This window comes from Molossus molossus, unplaced genomic scaffold (genome assembly GCF_014108415.1).
Source record: "Molossus molossus isolate mMolMol1 unplaced genomic scaffold, mMolMol1.p scaffold_m16_p_6, whole genome shotgun sequence".
NCBI lineage: Eukaryota > Metazoa > Chordata > Mammalia > Chiroptera > Molossidae > Molossus > Molossus molossus.
In genome coordinates this window covers 23,530,123-23,551,616 of record NW_023425399.1, presented here as the reverse complement: position 1 = coordinate 23,551,616, position 21,494 = coordinate 23,530,123, and the positions used below count along the sequence as shown (strand labels likewise).

General features: G+C 46.9%; 2 protein-coding genes across 11 annotated transcripts in view; one reads left to right on the top strand and one right to left on the bottom strand.

Moving 5' to 3' along the window:
* DEFB124 (defensin beta 124) overlaps positions 1-21,494 on the bottom strand; it is a 58,514-nt gene that overhangs the window by 25,485 nt on the left and 11,535 nt on the right. For 4 of the 6 annotated variants that reach the window (XR_004957006.1, XR_004957007.1, XR_004957008.1 and 1 more), the window contains exon 2: positions 16,704-16,794. The exons of 1 other annotated variant lie outside the window; for it this stretch is intronic. The gene's annotated coding sequence lies outside the window, so the exon portion shown is untranslated. Of the gene's footprint in view, positions 1-16,703; positions 16,795-18,892; positions 19,084-21,494 lie in introns of those variants that run through there. One more of the 6 variants, XR_004957010.1, reaches the window with a different exon arrangement.
* HM13 (histocompatibility minor 13) overlaps positions 15,062-21,494 on the top strand; it is a 39,369-nt gene continuing 32,936 nt past the window's right edge. For 2 of the 5 annotated variants that reach the window (XM_036244031.1, XM_036244032.1), the window contains exon 1: positions 15,082-15,354. In XM_036244031.1, coding sequence (XP_036099924.1) covers positions 15,172-15,354 — 183 coding nt within the window. In that variant the 5' untranslated portion in view covers positions 15,082-15,171. Of the gene's footprint in view, positions 15,355-18,797; positions 19,325-20,241; positions 20,434-21,494 lie in introns of those variants that run through there. The other 3 variants (XM_036244034.1, XM_036244033.1, XM_036244035.1) reach the window with 3 other exon arrangements.

The following is a 21,494-nucleotide window of genomic DNA, read 5'->3' as shown; positions in this document are numbered from 1 at the left end:
AATCAGAACACTTCCATGAGCCAGTGTACAGGGCCCCAAGCTTGGCGAGAACAGAAGCTCCTTTGTTTGGGACCTCACCCTATGCATCTCTTCATCTGGCTGTTGATTTGTATTCTTTAATATCCTTTGTAATAAATCAACTATTTAGTTAGTAAAGGGTTTTCCTGAGCTCTGTGAGCCATTCTAGCATATTAATCGAACCCAAAGAGAGGGTCATGAGAACTTCTGATTTATAGCCAGTTGGCCAGAAGTCAGGTAACAACCTGGACTTGCATCCTGAGTTGGAGGGGGTCATTGGAACCTCCTGTTGTAGCTCAGGATCAGTCAGAAGCACAAGTAACAACTGCAGCTTGCAGTTGGAGTCTGACTTGGAGGGCAGTCTTGTGAGACTGAGCCCTTTACCTGTGGAGGCTGATGCTATCTCCAGGTAGATAGTCTGAGAATTGCTTGTTAGTGTGGGGACACACACACAGGAACTGGGTTCAGGACACCAAAAGACCAGTCTTTTCTCATTTGATATTCTCTTGGGAACAGGATGAGAGAGTGTTGGGAAAGAAAGTATCTCATTGCTTACTTTGCATTTCCCTTATTCTAACAAAGTTGAGCAATATTCCTCTCAATGACTGTGCCCCTTAGCTGCCCAAAACCCCAGGGAAACTTTGAAATTACAGCTTCTAAGGGCTGGATTAAATTCTTAGCCTAAACTATTCTACTCTTCATTATCTGCCTGGAGTAGAGGGTTGTGTTTTTCTTCCAGTTACCAGAGCCTCAGTTAGAACCGGAAGTCTGGAATCAGCCAAACCTGAGTTGGAATCCCACTGGTTCAGCCATTTGACAGCTGTGTGACCGAGGGCAAGTTACTTAGTTTTGCTGAATCTTTGGACCCTCAGCTTCACAAAATGAATGACAAACATTTTGCACAGCTGTTAGATGGATTAGAAAGCAATGTGCGGCCCAGCTGGTGTGGCTCAGTGGTTGAGTGTTGACCCATGCACCAAGAGGTTGCCGGTTCGATTCCCGGTCAGAGCACAGGCCCAGGTTGTGGGCCAAATCCCCAGTTGGGGGCATGCTGGAGGCAGCCAATCGATGTTCTCTCTCATCGATGTTTCTATGTCTTTCTCCCTCTCCCTTCCTTTCTCTCTAAAAATCAATAAAGGGGGTGGGGGGGAAGAAAGCAGGTATGTGAAGCATCTAGCATAGCATCTGGCACCCAGTAGACACTAATAACAAATTTTTTTAATAGGTCTTCATTGAGCACTTACCATGTGCACAGCCCTGAGTTAAGCCCTTTTCTCAAATTATTTCATTAATCCTCACAACAGCAAGAGAAAACATCATCTTACCAATGAGGAAAACTGAATCTCTAAGATGTCAAGTATCATGTCCAAAGTCACATAGCTAAGCTAAGGATTAAATAAAAAATGTCTGACTCCTCAGCCTATTTCCCAGGGTAGCTAGCTCATTTCATCAATTAAGAAACTGAGACCCAGGGAGATAAAATTACATGTAAAATTAAATAATGAGTGAGCAACAACCAATTGACCAAATATTTTCCCCTCTGGGTCTGGGTGACCCTCTGGAGAAGAGACTGCAGGAGTGGAGGCAGGGACAGCCACCCAGCAAAGGAGTCAAGAGCATGGAAAATGTCTCTTTCAGCCAATTTTCCTGAGGAACCCTGGCTGAGGCTCAGGGCTGGGAATGGAAAGTGTGCAGGGAGGAGGCGGCAGCCGCATCCATCCGGAGAAGCTGTTTGCAAAGTCCTGCTGCAAGGGGTAAGGGGGGAGGGAGCTGGGCCTGGAGATGGGGGGAGAGGAGTCGATCTGGGAGGCTGAGGATCTGGCATCTGCCCAAGGCCTGGTCTCCTGGGAGAGGAGGAATAGGCGTCCCCAAGCTTCCTGCTTCTTCCTTGGGCTCTCCTGCTCTGGCAGCTCCTGCTGTGCCCTGCCCACTTGTCTGGGTATCAGCCATCCTGGAACTAAGACGCTGGCAAATCTGACTCTCTGGGGACTGTGCACAGCTGGCTCAGGGCGGTGCAGTGGCCAGGAAGAAGGATTGATCCTACACTCAGAGATCTTGACCAGGGCTGGAATTGAGAGCCATCAGTGGCTGGATCGCTATGATATCAGTGCTCAGATAAGCTCCCTTCACTACTCAGAGTGCCTGTAATTCCACCACTATACATACAAACAAGGCTGGTGTTCAGCCAGTAAGCAATGGTATGGCCATACCAGTCATCAAAATATTTAGATACATTCTTAGTAGTTGCTATAATCCCTGTCCCAAGTACCCTCCAAGCCTAATGGCCACTGTAGGCCTTCCCTCTGGGACCACCTAGACCTCCTCACTTAACTAAAAGGTTAACACCTGCCATAGCAGGGTAGTCTAGACCCTGTGGATAGATCTGTGAGTGACAAGTCATAGCGGTTGTAAATATTTTCCTATTACTCTTGGAAACAACCCTTTGGCTTAAAACTTTGCCTTTTGTTTAAAGGCAAATTGGTAGAAATTTAGAGGTGAAAGAGCCTTGTGTAACCTCTTCATTTTCCAGATGAAGAAACTAAGGCCTAGAGAAAAGCAGAGACTTGTCCAAAGTCACGATGCCTGTCAGTATAAGAAAAGACATTAGAACACAGATCCTTGACCCCTGACACTTCCCTTGGGTGTCAACTTATCTGGCCCCAGAAACACTGAACTTTAGTGGATGATGGAAGGAGGTGACGAGGAGGAACCTGTCTCAGTGCAGAACTGATAGCCAATCATTTGGCTCTTGTACCTTGTAATTGTAGTCATGGCAACAATCACCTTGGTCACTAGCTCCACAGAGATAGTTGTCATGGCAACCACCACTGGGGGGGGGGGGGCCAACTTCCTGACACCGAGAGCCTTAAGATAAACCCAGAAACAAGTCTGTTCCATAGCACTGACCCAGATCAGAGCTCCCAGTGGGAAAGAGACTTGCCCGGCACTACTCAGCGAGTTGGTGGTGAAGCCAAGCTTCCTGAGTCCCCAGCCCAAGGCTGTCACAGCTGCTCCACCCTTTCCATGGCTGACACCCCTGCTCCCACTCTTCTGCCTGCCTTGGTGCTTCCCACATTCCTCCAGCCCTCCGTCAGGATCTCCTTCCCACGGCATCTCAGCCTTGGCCGCCTGTCAGCCAGTTCATCCTCCTGGGAACTGGCTGACATGAACTGAACGCAGGGCTCGTTGCAGGGTTTTCATCATCAGCGGGGGCTCCCTGAAGACCCAGAAGGCTCCAACACCCTTTTCCTCCAAAGGAAATCATCTTCAGTGGTGGGATTTCAAGTACTGTCAGCTCAGGATGGAGGGGCTCTTTTGGGCGATCGGGCCCTGTTCTCTGTGTAATGTCTAACGGAGTAGCCACCCACTGTGGAAAGGACTCTGGGCTAGGAGGCCAGTGGCCTGGATTCTGGCCCCACTAAGTCTGATCAAAAGTGTTTTGTTGCCCGGCTGGTGTGGCTCAGTCATTGAGCATCGACCCATGTACCAGGAGGTTGCCGGTTCGATTCCTGGTCAGGGCACATGCCCAGGTTGTGAGCCAAATCCCCAGTGGGGGGCGTGCAGGAGGCAGCCAGTTGATGTTCTCTCTCATCAATGTTTTTGTCTCTCCCTCTTCCTTCCTCTTTCTCTAAAATCAATAAACTAAAAATATATATATATTTTTAAAGTGTTTTGTTTTTTTTAATCCTCACCCGAGGATATGTTTTTCATTGACTCAAGAGAGAGGAAGAGAGAGAGAGATGGATGTGAAAGAGAAACATCGATTGGTTGTCTCAGGCATGTGCCCCAACTGGGGATCAAATCCAAAACCTGGGTATGTGCCCTGACCAGGATTTAAACCCGCAAACTTTTGGTGTACAGGACAATGCTTCAACCAACTGAACCATACCTGTCAAGGCAGAAGTTATGCTTTTATCAAGTCCCTTCTCCTTCCTGGGACTTGGTATCCCCACCACAGAGATGGGGATGAGAACACTCTTCTACAGCCACCTCCTCGCCACCATCATCAAAAGGCTGCAATCTAGTTCAGTATTTACAAACAAGGGATGGCCATGGTTTAAAGAACTGGCCTAACTTTCTGGTATCTCCTTTTAAAATAATGGAACCTCAGGATTGGAAGGATGTTCCCACAGAAGAAAAAGCTTGAGCAAAAACAGGGAGACTGAGAAGAATCTAGGAACCCATGAGTGGTCAGGGCATTGAAGTATAGGGTGTAAAAAATAAACTCAAAATGGATAAAAGACTTAAACGTGACCCGTGAATCCATAAAAATTCTAGAAGAAAATGTAGGCAACAAAATTTCGGACATGATACAGAGCAGAATTTTCACTGATACATCACCTTAGGCAACAGAAATAAAGGAGAAAATGAACACATGGGACTACATCAAACTAAAAAGCTTCTGCACAGCAAAAGAAACAATCATCAAAATGAAAAGGCAACCCACTGTATGGGAGAACATCATTGCCAATGATGTATCAGATAAGGGGTTAATATCCAATATATAGAGAGTGCTCATACAACTCAACAAAAGGAAGACAAAGAACCCAATTAAAAAATGGGCAGAGGAGCTGAATAGACACCTCTCCAAACAAGACATACAAATGGCCAAAAGACATATGAAGAAATGCTCAACATCACTAATCATCAGAGAGATGCAAATTAAAACAACAATGAGGTATCACCTCACACCTGTCAGAATGGCCGCCATCAACAAATCATCAAACAACAAGTGTTGGCGAGGGTGTGGAGAAAAGGGGACTCTAATACACTGCTGGTGTGAATGCAGACTGGTGCAGCCGCTATGGAAAACAATATGGTGCTACCTCAAAAAATTAAAAATTGAACTTCCATTTGGCCCAGTGATCCCACTGCTGGGAATATACCCTAAGAAGCCTGAAACACCAATCAGGAAGAATATATGTATCCCCATGTTCATAGCAGCACTATTTACAATCGCTAAGATCTGGAAACAGCCCAAGTGTCCACCAGTAGACGAATGGATAAAAAAACTGTGGTACATATACACAATGGAGTACTATGCAGCGGTAAGAAAGAAAGATCTCTTATCCTTTGAGACGACATGGAGGGACCTGGAAAGTATTATCCTAAGTGAAAGAAGCCAAACAGAAAAAGACAAATACCACATGATCTCACTTATATACGGAATATAATGAACATAACAGCCTGAGGAATACAGTAGACCCAGAAACATGGAAGTAGGGCACAGACTGACATCCCTCAGAAGAGGGGATGGGGGACGGTGGGGGGGTGGGAAGAGATAAACCACAACTTATATGCATGTATGCATGACCAATGGACATGGACAACTAAGCCGGGGACGGGGCGGATGTGGGGTGGGGTGGGGGTTGCCAATGGGGTAAAAAGGTAAAATATCTGTAACAAAAAAATAAATAAAAATTCATAAAAAAAAAAAAAGTATAGGGTGTAATACTGGGGAGAAAGAGAAAGTAGGTTGGAAGGAGAGGATCAATCACCAGTCCCAGGGGTGAGGACATTGCCCTGTGGGCCTCGGGGACTCACTGAAGGCTCTAAGACTCCTATCTGGGCCTGACTCATATAATTTTAATACTGCGACATACCACTGTGCAGGATGAGGGACAGCCCTATGGCAAGAAAATATGATGCATACCAGGAAATCATTCACTCATCCAGTCATTCAATGAATATTTATTAGATACAACCCAAGCTGTATGACCTTGGACAAATTATTTAGCCTCTCTGTATCTCAGATTCCTCATGTGTACAATGAGGAAGAAGAGATGCCTGCCCATAGACAGGGTGGTGTGAGGGTCAGATGAGTTCATTAATATATGTAAATGTTACGTACGGTGCATGGGATTAAGTACTCCATGAATGTGTGCTGTAATTATCATGAGCATCTACTACGTGCCTGAAGCTCTCCAGACAGTACATGTACAGTGTGAACGTTGGGGGAAAATGTCCATTGTTCCACCCTCAATGGGCTCACAGTCTAATAGGAGAGAAAAACCTAAAAAAGACAACTTCAAAAAAAAAAAAAAAAGGAATTAAGCCCTGGCCAGTGTGGCTCAGTGCTTGGAGTATCAGCCCACACACCAAAGGGTCTTGGGTTTGATTCCCAGTCAAGGGCATGTACCTGGGCTGCAGGTTTGGTCCCCGGCTCCAGTTGGGGCACTTGTGGGAAGCAACCAATCAATGTGTGTCTCTCTCACATTGATGTTTCTCTCTCTCTCTTTTCCCCTTCCTCCTTCCCTTCCACTCTCTAAAAATCAATGGAAAAAATCCTCAGGTGAGGATTAACAACAACAACAAAACAGAAATAATAAAAATATGTAATTACAAATTGTTGCATTAAATGTAAATCTTAACTCCTTAGCTCAGGTATGCAAAAAGCATTCATTTTCTTTTTTATTTTCTCAGAAACCAAACTAAATTTTACTCCTATCCTCCATCCTTCTGAACTGGAGAAAAATGCAATCCTCATCCTCACTGGAATTTACTCTCTGCCAGGGGACAAGGAGGGTAACCAAGGACTCTCCCTAGCACTGAACAGTGGGAGGTCTCTAACTACAGTGTGCAAGCCCATAACTGCCCCTGAAATCCAGTAACTCCCACTTCCAAGCCCAGAGCGGGGCCTGGGAGTCTTGCTGGAAGCTAAGACCACTGAGCCTGGGGCCAGCCTCCACAGGTACACCATCCATCCATCCATCTCCACAGAGTCTGGCCACCGCTTAGGGCACAGCAAAGAAAGAGACAGGAAGATCCCCCCAATCCCAGACTCCTCTGACCTTCCTTCCCTTCAAAATTTCCAAGAGCTCCTTTTTCTCCCCTTGTCCTCCCCTCAGAAGCAATGAGCACCCCTTCTACACCGAGGGTTGGCACGCTCAGAGTCTCCAAACCCAAGCAGTTAACAAAAAAGTGTGAGACTTGGTGACCGGAGAGCACAGCTCAGCTCACCAAAATCTATCAGGCAGTGTTGTCTAGTGGTTGGAAGCCCACATTTTAGAGCTACGCTGCCTGGGTTTAAATTCTGGTGCTGCTCTTTGCTGTCTGTGAGCTCTTAGGCAAGTCACTTAACCACTCTGTGCCCATTTCCTTAACCATGAAAAAGAATAATATGTGTGCTTATCTATATGACTTCACATGAGAAAGCACTTCGCAGTGCCTGACATTAGTAGATCATCTTCAATGGTAAATATTAGCAAATATTAGCACCCATCACATGAAAATACAGGGCTGAGATTGCCCAATCCTCTAAATATTCAAGAAAAGCCGAATAGTCAACTGCCTCTTTTTTTTTAGAGAGTGGAAGGGAGGGAGGGGGAGAGAGAGAGAGAGAGAAACATGGATGTTGAGAGGGACACATTGACTGGTTGCCTCCCGCACAGCCCTGGTCAGGGCCGGGAAAACCTGCAACCCAGGCATATGCCCTTGACTGGAATCGAACCCGAGACCCTTCAGTCCGCAGGCCGATACTCTAACACTGAACCAAACCAGCCAGGGCTTGCTTTTTTTTTTTTTTTTAACTTTGGCAACTGAGTGAAAACAGTTGTTAAACTTTGGTGAAGGTCATACAGAACACATCTGTGAGCAGGATCGGGCCCATAAAACTGGTGGTTTGCAGTATCTGCTCTGCTGAAACTTATCGAAAATAGAAGCCAGAAAGGAAAGAGTCTTGGAGGCAGCCTTTGCTTTGAATCCTATGATCAAACCTCCCCTAGGTAATAGATACAGAAAGGGGAGGAGAAAATAGAGAAAAAAATGTAAATGAATATATCAAATTATCCTAGTATATAGCACATTGCATATTGAAGAGCTATGTGCTATGAGGATTTTTTTAAAGTAACAGATAAAGAATAGGAGCCCTGGCCTGTGTAGCTCAATCGGTTGAGCATCACCCTGTGCAATGAAAGGCTGCCAGTTCAACTCCTGGTCAGGGCACATGCCCAGGTTGTGGGTTCAATCCCAAGTTGGAGTCCTTGCAGAAGGCAGCCGATAAATGTTTCTCTTTCATTAATGTTTCTCTCTCTCTCTTTCTCTCTCTCTCTCTCTCTCCCCCACCCCTTAGAATAAATAAAAACATTTTTCAAAAAAGAAAGAATAGGAAAGGTGGCATTTAAGATGAGACTTAACAGCCCTGGCCAGTTTGGCTCAGCGGTTAGACTGTCAGCCTGCGGTCCACAGAGACCTGGGTTCGGTTCCCGCTGAGGGCATGTACCTTGGCTGCAGTTTGTCCCTGGCCTTGGTTGGGTTGTGTGGGTGGCGGCCACTCGATGTGTCCCTTTCATATCGATGTTTCTCTCTCTTCCTCTCTCTCCTTCCCGCTCTGAATGAAAAATGGAAAAATGTCCTCGGGTGAGGATAAAAAAAAAAAAAACAATTAAGATGAGACTTAACAAAAAAATAAATCAGAGAGAGAGAAGACTGGTCAGGGAGAAACAGCCTATGCAAAAGGCCTGAGGCAGAAAAAATCTTGATGCAAAAGAAGACCATGGCGAAGATCATAAAATTATTTTGAGGGCAATGTGGAGCCACTGAAAAATTTCAAGCAAAGAGGTATGATTTGGAGCTGACTTCAGGATATGAATTAGGAAGCTGTTGAAATAGCCGACAAGACGACGTGGCCTGGATTGACCAGCGTCCTTGGACATAGCCCCAGGTTTCTGTCTTGATTGGCCTCTATATCAAAGGCTGGATTTAAGCCTCAGAGCAGATCTGATGCTTTTCCATAAGCCACGCAGTAGCCTTTCCATTGCCAGCGTCTCTGGGCCCATTTTAGGCTTACCACCAGGTCTGTCTGTTCGCCGGTCTAGGCTGCCCTCTGCTGGCAGAAAAGGGCCCTCCTCCCCAGAGCAAGGGGAAGAGCTGCCTCTCAAAGAACACAATTCCGGATTGAAAGCGAGAGAAGGATGCCTGGCTCCCACCAATCTTCCCCATCTCAGTTAGTGGCATCTCCATCACCCAGTAGCTCAGTTGAGAAACCCAGTTCCTCCTCCTCCCTGACTCCCCATCAGGGAGTCCTGCTCATTCTATTTTCTAAATAAAATTCTAAATTAGAAATGTCCTACATATATGTTAATCCCTTCCCCACTGGCACCACCCTAACAAAGCCACCACCATCTCTTCTTTGCTCTGTTTGCTCATTTTTGCTCTTATCCTGGCCAATCCAATTCCCACTCAGCAGGCAGAGTGCTCATGACATCTTCTGATTTCACAATCCTTTCTCCTCCATTTATAAGTCCTCATACCAACCAGCGTTGGACCAAACATGCACACAGACCCGCCCACCCAGGGCACTCTGCAGGTGTGGAAAACTACAAAGATGCAGGAGAACAGGGGAGCTCACATCAGAGCCTCACAAACAAGGCCTTTGGCCCCCCCACCCCTCTCTCCATGTGGTGTCCCAGTCTCACACTATCTCACTGGCTCCTCTCCTTCCTCTATCTTCCTTCATTTTTGTCTGTCTCATTCTCCCTCTCCTACAAATTTCTGTTCACTTCTAATGCAAAGAATATCGGCCATTTTTGTTTTTTTGGCACCTGCCATCCAGAGCTCATGTTCCCCTCAAGCAGATTGTCAAGGTATCTTCATATGTATGTGTGTGTACATACATACAGAATATGTATATTTTATTATATTATATTGTGCGTATATATATATATATATATATATATACAGTTTCCTCCCTAGGAAAAAAATACCAGTGACAAGAGAGTAACGTTTTCATCCTTGAGTACATTGTGATGCTAACATTCTATGACTCTAACATCCCGTCATTCCAACATCCTATGGATTGGCCCAAGTTTACCAAAATCCTCACTAACCCCAGACTCAAACCACGTAATGGAAGCCTCATGCACCCAGAGGCCTTGTGACAGCAGAGATGGACACCCTGGCCACACGGAGCCAATGAGGCTCATGAACACAGGAGCCTCGGGGTTCCTGAGGCAAATCATGACACATTAACTCAGTTCTTGAAGGCTGCTGTTTGTAGCCCACAGGCTTCCTGTGAAAGAGAGTAAAGTCAGTGTGCCAAGAAAAGCACAGGGTATGCAGAAAGAGGATCCTGGCAGTACAGATGCCATGGTTTGGGAGGTAACTGAGGCCCAGCTCTGCCTCCGCCTGTCCTTTGCAGGAATTTGGTTGTTCACCTCTCCTTGGAGTTCAAGAGCCTATACATTTCCGCCTTTGTGCTTTGAGCTGGGCTTGCAAACCAAAGAACCCTGCCTCACTGTCAGAATGGCACTTGCCATTCCTTTTGCAAATTCAGCCTGTCCCCAACCCAACAAAGAACGAAGGGGACTCTGAAATGACAACTTTGTTTTTAAGTCTTCAAAGATGTTTTGTTTTCTTTTTCGAATGTCAGGAGCAGACGGGTGCGTCCGTCTTACTCATCCCTTCTCGGACTGGCGTCCCGGTTTTCCTCGAGGCCCCTGTTTTATTTTACTTATGTACATATATTTTGGTTTTAATTACCATTCCCACGTTCATTCCTATCCCTCTACAGGAAACCATTCTAGTGTACTTGATATGTATTCTTTATTTTTTTTATTCTTATTGATATTTTAGAGAGAGAGGAAGGGAGAGGGAGAGAGAGGTAGAAACATCGATGAGAGAGAACCTCAATTGGCCACCTCCTGCATGCCTCCCACTGGGGATCGGGCCCACAACCTGGGCATGTGCCCTGACCAGGAATCAAACTGGTGACCTCTTGGTGCATGGGTCGATGCTCAACAACTGAGCCACACTAGCCGGGCTTGATATGTACTCTTTAAAACATAAATATTCTTGTTAGCTTTGCAATGTTATTATGTGACATGTACTTTTGTTTTTAAATCTTCACCTGAGGATGTTTTTATTGATTTGAGAGAGAGAGGAAGGGAAAAAGAGAGATAGAAAGAAACATGGATCAGCTACTTCCCATATGCACTCAAACTGGGAATCAAACCTGCAGCCCAGGTATGTGCCCTGACCAGGAATTAAACCCACAAACTTTTGGTGTACAGGACAACACTCCAACCAACTTAGCCACCCAGCCAGGGCCTGACATATACTCTTAATTTATATGAATCACATCGCACATTTTTCTTAATGCTCAGCCCTATGTTTTAAAGATCTGTACATGTTGATGAGGGTTAGGGGAACTGTGAGGAATGAAGTTAGTGCCCCCCCCCCCATACCCTTTACCAGACATAGTGGCCTGACCCTCAGCTATCGTGAGTGGTGGCTGAAAGCCACTCACAGCTGACACCTTGTCTGGAGAATTGCCCTCGGTCAAACAGAAGCCAGCTAGCCAGGGACATCACCCCATCACCCCTCCTCTACCCTGGCCAATGTCTGACAGATCCAGGGCACAAGAGGCCTAGCCTCAGGAGGGAAACAACTCCGTGCTGCAGCGTGTACCCCAGGGCTCCCTTTGGGCCAGGCTGAAGCGAGTCTCTGGCTGAGACCCCCCCCCTCATCACTTAGCGTTTTACTTCCTTAGCCTTTTCCTCCCTCATTCATTTCCTCCTAAGTACCCTTTCCCCCAAAATCACTTAAACACAAATCCCTATCTCAGGCTCTGCTTCTAGGGAACCTCACCTTTGATGGTGACCGTATTTTATCCAAACTGATACACTTTTTAAAAATATATTGTTATTGATATTTTTAGAGAGAGAAGGAAGGGAGAGAGAAACATAGATATGGTAGAGATACATCGATCGGCTGCCTCCTGCACATCCCCTACTGGGGATCGAGCGGGCAACCCAAGCATGTGCCCTCTCAGTCCACGGGACCACGCTCAATCCAATGAGCCACACCAGCCACGAAAACTGGTATACTGTTAAGAGTGCAAGGGGTTCTATTAATAATTAATAATTAAGCCAGGACAAAGGGCAGAAACCATGGCCATCCAGCCCAAACCAGGACATGCACTAACTGAGCATCCACTTGGCTTGTTGCTTCCTGCTGCTGCCTAGTATCCCATAGTATACATCCAGCACAGCTTGTCTGCTGTTCCCCAGTGACACACACCAAGGTTTGCTCTAACTTCCTGCTAACAAACAACAACAAAACCTGCAGGGGAATCTTCGGACATGTTCCCTAGTAGACCTGTTCAAGAATTTCTCTAGAACTGTGGAGCTAAAGACAATTCACATGAGCTGCTTTGGCCTCCAAACAAAATTTCCCAAATGAGGACTCCAGCCCTAAAGCAAGGAGGTATGAGGGCACAGTATTTCTTCCTGTTCCAGTTGCCTCTCATATGCACCCCAGCCAAGGATCAAACTCAAAACCTAGAATCAAATCTACAACCTTTTGGTGTACGATATGATGATCCAACCAACTGAGCCACCAGGCCAGGGTAGCACCAAAATTTTCTGAGTCCTGGCTAGTTGTCTTGTAGAATGTGCCACAATCCTGATTTTTCTGATGTTTCCTCATGAGTAGATGCAGATTAAGCAGATTAAGTATAATCTGTTTGGCAAGATTATACAGGTGATATGTCCCCCACATCACATTGCATCTTGCCATTTTGTTCCATTCTATCTGATGATGCTAAGTTTGATTATTTTGATAGGGGAGTACCCACCAGATCACTCCATTGTAAAGGAAACTTCTTCCTTTTAGTAAAACTATGAGAGGAAGATTGTTAAGGAACAGGATATTCATACAGTCTTAAAGTGTTACCCCACAGATTACTTAGTAATTATAAAAGGAAGAACTATTTAAGCATGTAATAGAGTGTGCCAAGTGTCTGTGAAAAAAATTGGAAATCAATTCACAGTGACTAAATACAATAATAAGTAAAAAGGGGGAGGGAGAGGACTTTATATTTCTTTGGAAGAAATATTTGGTAATTTAACTACCCCAGGCTCTAAACAACCTCCATTTCTTTTTTTTTTTTTTTTAGATTGAAAGAGAGAGAGAGATAGAAACATCAATGTGAGAAACATTGATCAGCTGCCTCCTGCATGACCGTACTGGGGATCCAGCCCGAAACCCAGGCATGTACCCTGACACAGAGAATCAAACCCAGACCTCTTAGTCCATAGGATAATATTCAATCCACTGAGCCACACCAGCTGGGCAACCTCCATTCTTGACATCAGTTCAAATGTCCTCTGGAAAAGGAGCCTTATACAGAAGGCTTTGGTAGATAAAGCCTTGTGCTCCCACCCTCAGACTATCTCATCCCTATCTCTGGAGAATAATACCAAGACAGGTAGACCTCAAGCCAGAAATGCAACCCTTGATAGGAGCTTTCTGAACTTAGGTCAACCCCTTAGTTCCCTGGGTCATATTCACAATCTCCCACTTTGGAGTGTAAAGGGAGATGGCCAGATCTGCCCTAGGCCAAACTAAATCAAGAGCTCAGCCTAGCACGAAGCAGTGGTGTCTCTGATTTCTGATTGTATGCTCTCAGATGAGGAGGCTCAGAGCCATGAGGTCCGGTTGCTGGGTAAATCCGATGGCCTGAATTATTGATGGGTGAATTCATCAGGCACACTGCCTTCACCCATTCACTAAGTTATGCCCAGCTTATTGGAAAACAAAGCCTGAAACTGTACACCATCTGCCCAGAACTAAGCTACTCTAGTCCAAACTCCTTAGCCTTCTGTGTAGCTAGAATGTTGGGAAGAACAGAGTCTTTGGAGTCTTACCAACTTTAGATCAAGTTTCTCCTCTCCCAATGCTAACTGTGTGACCTGGGCTGGCTAGTTTACCTCTGTGAGGCTTAGTTTCATCATCTATAAAATTGGACCAATCATCCCTTACCAGTGTTATTGGGATCAAAGGAAACACACATAAAGTTATTAGTACAGTGCATGGAATACACTAGGCAAAAAAAACTCTACTATTCAAACTTTTATAATTTGACTTCTTGCCTTTGTCTCCCCTTGTCATGAACCCCATGTTCCAGCCCCACCTCACCACCTGCTAAGTTTGAACCAACCCATGTGATTTTGCACCATCTGTGCCTTTTATCAATTTATTGCCTCTCAGCTCTAAATCCACTTTTTGCCAGTTCTGTGATAATGAGGTTGAGCTTTGTAAAGATTTCTCCTTTGCCAGATGACATAAGTTAAGCCTTGTCAGTAGAGTATATTAGAGGGACACCAGAGGAGAATGGATCTTTCCTTCCTGGTTCCAGATGGCTCATTCTTGGTTTCCTGGAAAGCATGGTTTCTTCTCCACTGCTTGGCTCAAAGTCTCTCCAGTGCTAAATGCCTACAGGGTGCAGCTTTCTCCAGTTTGTCTGACACACACTTTCTCCAGCTCTTAACTAGGGCAGTAGTAACATAGCCAGGATCCCAGACAGCATGGGCCTGCACCCAAGTCCAGGTCACTCCTACTCATACCATCTCCTCATTTCTGGACACACATCCACTGGGAGCTCCACAGGCCTGCTCATCTTCGGAGACAGCCACCTGAACAGTCCTGTAGAACTGGCTGGAACCACCCTGGCTCAAGCCATATATGGAAGTGTACTAGGTTCTCAGAAAGGCCCCTCTAAAGTACTTATCTCCATTAACATGCTATGTAACATATAACTATACAGTAGCATCCTATATAGATTTTATATTTTATTTTGTTCATTGTATTTATTGTCTTCCCAACACCCCGCCCCCATTCCACCAAACTAAAAACTCAAACTTAACAAGAGTAGGGACATACTTTTGCCTGTATTGTTCCTCCTCTGTGTCAGAGCCTAGGACAGTGCCTGGCATATAATGGGAGATTCAAATATTTAAGATGTGAGGGAACGATGGAATATCGGGTGAATGCATGTATGAGCAAACAAATGCTTAGTTATGAGGATTAGGATCTGTGGGACAGCCTGGTCGACTGAGGAAGTCGACTGGGACTGAAAACAGGATCCTCGGGTCTCCCCTGGGATGGATGCCCACCACAGTGGTCCAGTGGTCCTTTCCTGACCTTTCCTGGCAAGTTGCTTAGCAACTAGTCGCCCGGTCCTCCGCCTCCGCTAGAGGGCGCGCGGGCGGGGAGACGTGAACGCGCAAGCGTGCGCGGCCCGGGCCGGCGAGGAAGGTACGTCACTTCCTGTTTCTTTAGGGGAACGTGGCTTTCCCTGCAGTGGCCGTCTTTCCTTCTACTATTCTGCTGCAACGGCCGAAACTGGAGTCGGAGCCGGAGCGCAGCCTCGCTATGGACACGGCCCTCAGCGATCCTCAGAACGGCAGCGCCGAGGCTGCCAGCCCAGCCAACGTCACGGCGCGGCCGCCTTCCACGCCCGAGGGCATCGCGCTGGCCTACGGCAGCCTCCTGCTCATGGCGCTACTGCCCATCTTCTTCGGCGCCCTGCGCTCCGTGCGCTGCGCCCGCGGCAAGGTAGGGGCAGCGGCCAAACCGGGTGCTTTCCACCTCCCACCCGGGGAACGGCTGACGTGGACTCGTCCTCGCCCGCCCTAGAAGGGGCAGACACCTCCTCTCCCTGACACCTACTCTTCCGAGCCTTGATCACCACCGCTTCCCCACCCCAGGCCCACAACCCGCGGCTGGCTTTAGGTGCCGCAACATCTGGGCACCAACCCGCTACCCGGCTCCTGACACCTTCCTCGAATAGGGATGGTTTCTAACGCTGTCAGCCGACCCTCACACTGTGATTCCGGTACTAATTGTTCTGAGCCAACTGGACCCAGCCAGACCAACCCAGCCTCTGCTCTGGCTGTTCATCCCGTCAGAGACAGTCACCCCATCCCAAGCTCTGGAGTAACCCCAATCTGTACCTCTGGGGCACTGGTCCTGAGAACTGAATGGTACATTCTTGTGTCATCCCTCTGTTAGGAACCCTGCCTCACGCCGACCCAGGGCAAATTCTAGCATCCAGGCCCATCCCTGGACGCTGACTAACTGGAATCTGGCCTGTAGTGTGCTCTCCAGAACCCCCAGATCAGGCCTTTGTCCCTGCCTCAAAAAAAATTAACCTGGAAGTATAGACCCAGCTCACCCTACAGTTTTTTACATCACTTGCTGGAACCTCAGTATCTGGCACCTTGGTGCCTCGCTTTGTAACCAGACATAGACACCTCATTTTACTGGTTTCTTCTCCCTGACAACCAGCCAACCTTGTTCTACCTGAGGCCAGACCCTGTTTTAATCCCTAACCCTGATCCCACCCCAGGCCATGACCCTACCTCAAAGTAGCCTTTCTCTCTATGCACCCAAGACTGTCCCTCCACCAAATTGGGCCTGTGTGCCAGTAACTGAGCTGCTATTGGCTTGTCGGGTTAGACTAGGCCAGACCCCATCCCTGGCCTTCCTCAACATCTGTCCCTTTGGATACCAAAGAGAAGCCAGCACCTTCTACCTCTCCACTTCCTCTTTCCACCCTCACCCTTCTTCCCTATATGAAGTCCTCTCTGGCCCATTGTACGCAGTGGCTTCTCACTTCCTGGCACCCAATCCCCTCCTCCACATCCTCCTGATCTACAGCTCCCTGCTACTTCTCCCCACCCAAACCTGAAGGTGAACCTCAGCGGAAGCTGTCTTACCCAAAGAGGGCAGGCCCACAAAGCAACTGCCACTTTTGAAACTGCTCAAACTCGCATTCTCGAAACACCCAACTTGAACAGTGGCTGAGGCCTGCCACCTTCCTTCCCCAGGATCAGAGACCAACTGCTGGTTCTTTCTGGACAGACACAGAGGGGAATAGGAAAGGCTTAGGTGGCCCCATTTACCTTTTTGTTCTGCCTCTTCTAAGCAGAGTTCAGGTGGCTTTCAGACTCCCTACCATACCTTTCAGGCAGACACTTGATGCAGGGAGAAGTTCTGAAATAGACCAGGAGAAAGGAGGTGAGGGGCAGCATGTGTAAGCTGGGTGGTTTATCTGAGGGGCTCCCAAAACTATCTGAGTAACTCTTGGTACCTTCTCTGCATATGGATCACTAATCTCTTCAGAAAACACCTTCCAGGCAACAAAGTTTCCTGAATCTCCACTATTGTCTAGACTGTGTGGAGTTGCTAGAGATGAGTGGATCAGAGCCCTGTCACCAGGGAGTTGAGGTGTCTGGATGAGGGAGGAATAACTAGGTCTGTGATTGTAATACAGGTCGGATTTAGGGAGAAAGCTCTAAGCACACCTGGGACAGGGCAGGACAGTTTTATGCTGAAGGTGGGCTTGAGCCTTAATATAGAAGACACTCTAGGAATGGAAACCAGGTAAACAGGTGCGAGGCCATTTAGAAGATGTTGTGGCTGGAGCAGAGGATTTGGATAGAAGAGAGCTTTAGATCCATTGTCACTTCTAAATACCTCCCCTCAGCATCTCCTACAGGACAGCAGGGGTTGGAAGACTATGCCTGAGGTTGCAAATGGCCTGATCCTTACTTAGTAGCCTCCCATCACTAGGCTATTCTAAAGTTTACAAAGCCTCCACCCTCTCTGATTCTCCCAGCAACCAAGTGTGGCAGGCAGAGCCAGTTTTATCATCTGCATTGTACTGAGAAAGAAACGGAGAGTCAAAGAAATGACTTCTCACGATCACTATACCAAACTAGTGACAGAACCAGGTGCCTCTGTTCCTAGTCTGGGGCATTCCCCTGTGGGTGCCCCTGCCTAAATGATAGACAAGTGGCATTTTGACCTAGGGAAGAGACAGGCCAAATGACTTCCTTGTTCTACCCTGAGTCATACTTCCCACCAGTGTTAAACCCCAAAGCCATCGGAGAGAGGGCATATGAGGACAGAATTCTCCCTGGAGCTAACTTGTCCATAACAGGCAGGGCAAATTGTGAAATCATGGAGAGAAGAAAGTGGAGCATCCCGGAGTATGTTAGGAAGAAGTAGGCATAGGAGGAGTAATCTCAGAGGGTGCCCATCCCTATCAGAGACCCGTGTTCCCAGAAAGGAGCAGATCCCAGGCCCAGCAATGGCTGCACAGCAGATTGCTTTAAAGGTGCTTGGCCTGTGACTCAGAGGAGCCCCTCAGCCAACTGGACTGGATTCCTGCTCTGTGCCAGACCCTGGGCTGGGTATCAGGGTTGCCAGGACAAAGAAGGCCAAGAGCTGTCACCAAGGAGAAACAGATGTGTGACCAGCCAACTAAACTGAATGCTGATGTACCTCCTACAGTTGGCAGCAGTTGTCTTTGTATGGATGGGTGAGAGTTCAGCAGGCACAACAGGAAGAGAGGGGGGCCTGGGGCCACAAGGGAGGCTGGAGTAGTGTAATGTGAGCCCAGTACAGGGGCTTGGAAAGGGTGACAAGATGCTCAGGGAGCCTAGAGGCTTTCTGAGGTACTGAATCCTGAAGGCAATGCAATAGTTAATCTTCATAGTTACAAAGTTACTACACACTTGCACTTAAGGGCAAGAAATCAAGTAATGCAGAAGTATAAAGGAAAAGCCTCCTTAGTACCACTTCTTGGAAGTAACTCGGTTTGCTCTTTGGTGTGTAACCTTCCAGAATTTTTTCTGTGTTTATATAAACATATGTATGTGCCCATGTGTATATCCATATGTAAATTTATCTTTATAAAAAATCTGAGGCCTTATAGGGCCTAATGCTTTGCAACTGGATTTTTTTTCCCCCTCTAACAATGTCTTAATCGTTTTCCTGTGTCAGTACATGTGGGTTTACCACATTTTTCTATGGCAGGGAGGGTGGGTAATGCATGTCCATGGTATAGGATTCCGGAAGAACAGAGGGGTGTGCAGTGAATCTTCCTCCCACCCCAGTGGCCCAAGTTTTTTCTCCAGAGGCAGACCTTGTTACCAGTTTCTTGGATAACCGTCCAAGAGATTCTGTGCCTTTACAAATAAATAAGCTTTTCTCACTTTTCCTATATGACTGTTATATTTTGTTATATATACACTCTTTTTGCACCTTTTTTTCATTGAATATATATTGGTGACAAATAGGTCATTACCTATGGCGTGGTCGTGTTCTTCTCTGATAGCTGTCCTCTGGTGTCCCCCCTGTACTTCAAAAGTGACTGGACCAGCAGCATCTCAAGTGGGCCCAGCAGTAGTCTGTTTTCACAAGCCCTCCTGGTGATTCTGATGTGTGCTTCAGTGTGAGAACCCTGACTTAGAGTCCTCCGCTGGTCATTGAGGGAGCCAGTCCTTCGCTGTGACAAGCCATGCTGAAATTAATCTTGTACGGTTATTTCATATTTGTCTGTGTATCTGTAGGATAAAGTCCTTGAAATTGATTTGCTGGGTCAAAGGCAATGTGAGTGTTTTAACTTTACCAAATTATCCACCATAGGGGTTGTATCAATTTACACTCCTACCAGCAGTGACCTCGATTCCTGTGTAATGGCTGCTTAGTAGTCCATTCTCCGGAGGTTTTTGAGCAGGTATGTGATACAATCAGGTCTAAACTTCCAAAAGCACTCCTGGCAGGGCGGTGATGGGCAGGAGGGAGAAAGGAAAGAGGCTGGTGAGGTGGTTGGGGGCAGAGGATTGGGGTGAGGGATTAGTTCAGGAAGTGCTCAGGGAGTAGAATTATGGCCAGGTGAGTGAGTGGACATGGTAGTAAGGAGGGGAAACCCTGGGATCTCCAGCTGGGGTGACAGAGTAACAGAATGGTCCATGAATTCCAGAGCATTTCTGAAGCGTGGCCTGGAAGCAGTATTCCCAGAGCTCGAGCTGAACCAAAGGCTTGAAGCTGGGCATCTGCCTTCCCTCGCTGCTTTTGCTTCCGCCCTGATAACAACATCCAGAGTGTCACTGGAAGCTAAATTTATTTCTGCTATTTGTGTCAGCTCCCCCTACTCTCTGCTTAGGTTTCATGTGTCAGGAGCTATTGCATTTGCATAGGAGCATCTGGTTTAAAAAAGTCCAAATTTCTGAATTAGGAGAGAATCCTAACAACATTTAGTATTTTTGTGACTAAGAAGATTACCTGTTCTGTTGCCAGGAGTCTGTTCCTCAGAAAGGTCTCAGGCCCCCTGAGCATATTACCACAACTTTCCGGCAGAAATTTCCAGATAGGAAAGGTAGAGGGCGCCTAGGGAATAGTCAAGAGTTTGGGCTCTGGAACCAGGCAGCCTCTGAATCCTGGCTCTGCCGCTTGTCAGCTGTGTGACCTTAAAGCGAGTTATTTCACCTGAGCCTCAGTTTCCTCATCTGTAAAATGGAGCTACTAAAAGTACCTGCTTCGTAGGGTTTTTGTGAGGATGAAAGCATGTAAAGTGCCCAGAACAGTGCTTGGCCCCTAGAAAGTTCTCAGTAAATGTTATCCTTATTACTGTTACTGTCCGTCGGATTTCAGGTCCTCCATTCTGACTCAACATTACGGCATGGGATATTTATAACAGTCACCCACGGAGGAGACCTGATTCCTTTGTATGGTGAAGCATCTGTTCAACCTTGGTTTGTCATCAAATAATATTAAGCCTCTTCCCACCCAGGATACTGGGCTGAAATGAAAGGAATATGTGGAAATGAGCCCTAACATTGATTGGTAGGTGAAGCCAGAGTCCCCTGTATACTTTCACACTTGTGTGCTTGGCCTTCAAGTTCTTGCTTAAGTGGCATCTGCTCCGACCACTTCTGACACCCCCCTACTTCAATGCAGAAGTAGTATTCTGTTAGCTTTCTCATGGTTCCCTTGTATGTGATGATACAAATCATTTCTACAGCTTGAGCAATGTGCTCAAGGCACAGCACTAAAAACTTCCAGTGCAAAAATCATAGACTCCTGACAACTCATATTACAGCTGAGGAAGCTGAGGCTCTCAGAGAGAATAAGTCCTAAGGTCCCACAGCTGGGAGGCAGAGCGGGAGGCACACTGGACTTTCTGACATCAGAGCTCTCCCACAACCATTTGGCACTCGAGCCGTGTAGCACACCAGTTACATGTCTTGTTGTGTCACGTGTCACAGTGTGTTGTGATATTCTGTTTACTCTCACAGTCTTGGCCTGCCTGCGAACTCTTTGAGGTCAGGAGCTAGTTTTTGTTTGTTGTGTGTGTGTGTGTGTGCTCACATTACTGCTACACAGGAAACAAAGAATTTGTGGAGGTACACAGAGGGGTGAGGAACTTGCCCAAGCTCCCCAGCACGCTCCTGCCGAAAGCAGAAACCAATAAGCTGGGAGAGAAGAGGGAAGGAAGATGACGCTGCCTCTCAGTGTCAGTGTTGCTCACCTACCCCGCCGCCACTTCCCAGCAAAGCTGCCAGAGAGTGACTCACCCAGAGCTGCTTCTGGGAGCTCCAGAGGGGAGCTTCTACCTTCCAGGCCTGGGCCTCTCAGCCATGCCTATGTGGGGGTTTGATGAAGGGGCCTCCCTGATAAGATAGCTCCTCATACAGTCACAGCACTTTACAGTTTACCAGGCTCTTTCACATCCCATGTCTCATTTGGTGTAAGCTCCTTGGCCCTTTTAGAGGTAAGTAAAACTAGAGATTGTCTTCTGTTTGACAGATGAGTAAATGATTTGTCTCAGTCTCCCAGCAAGCCATTAAGAGAGCAGTGAATACCTTGGCTATACTTTATATGCACCATTTTGCACATGTGTGAAT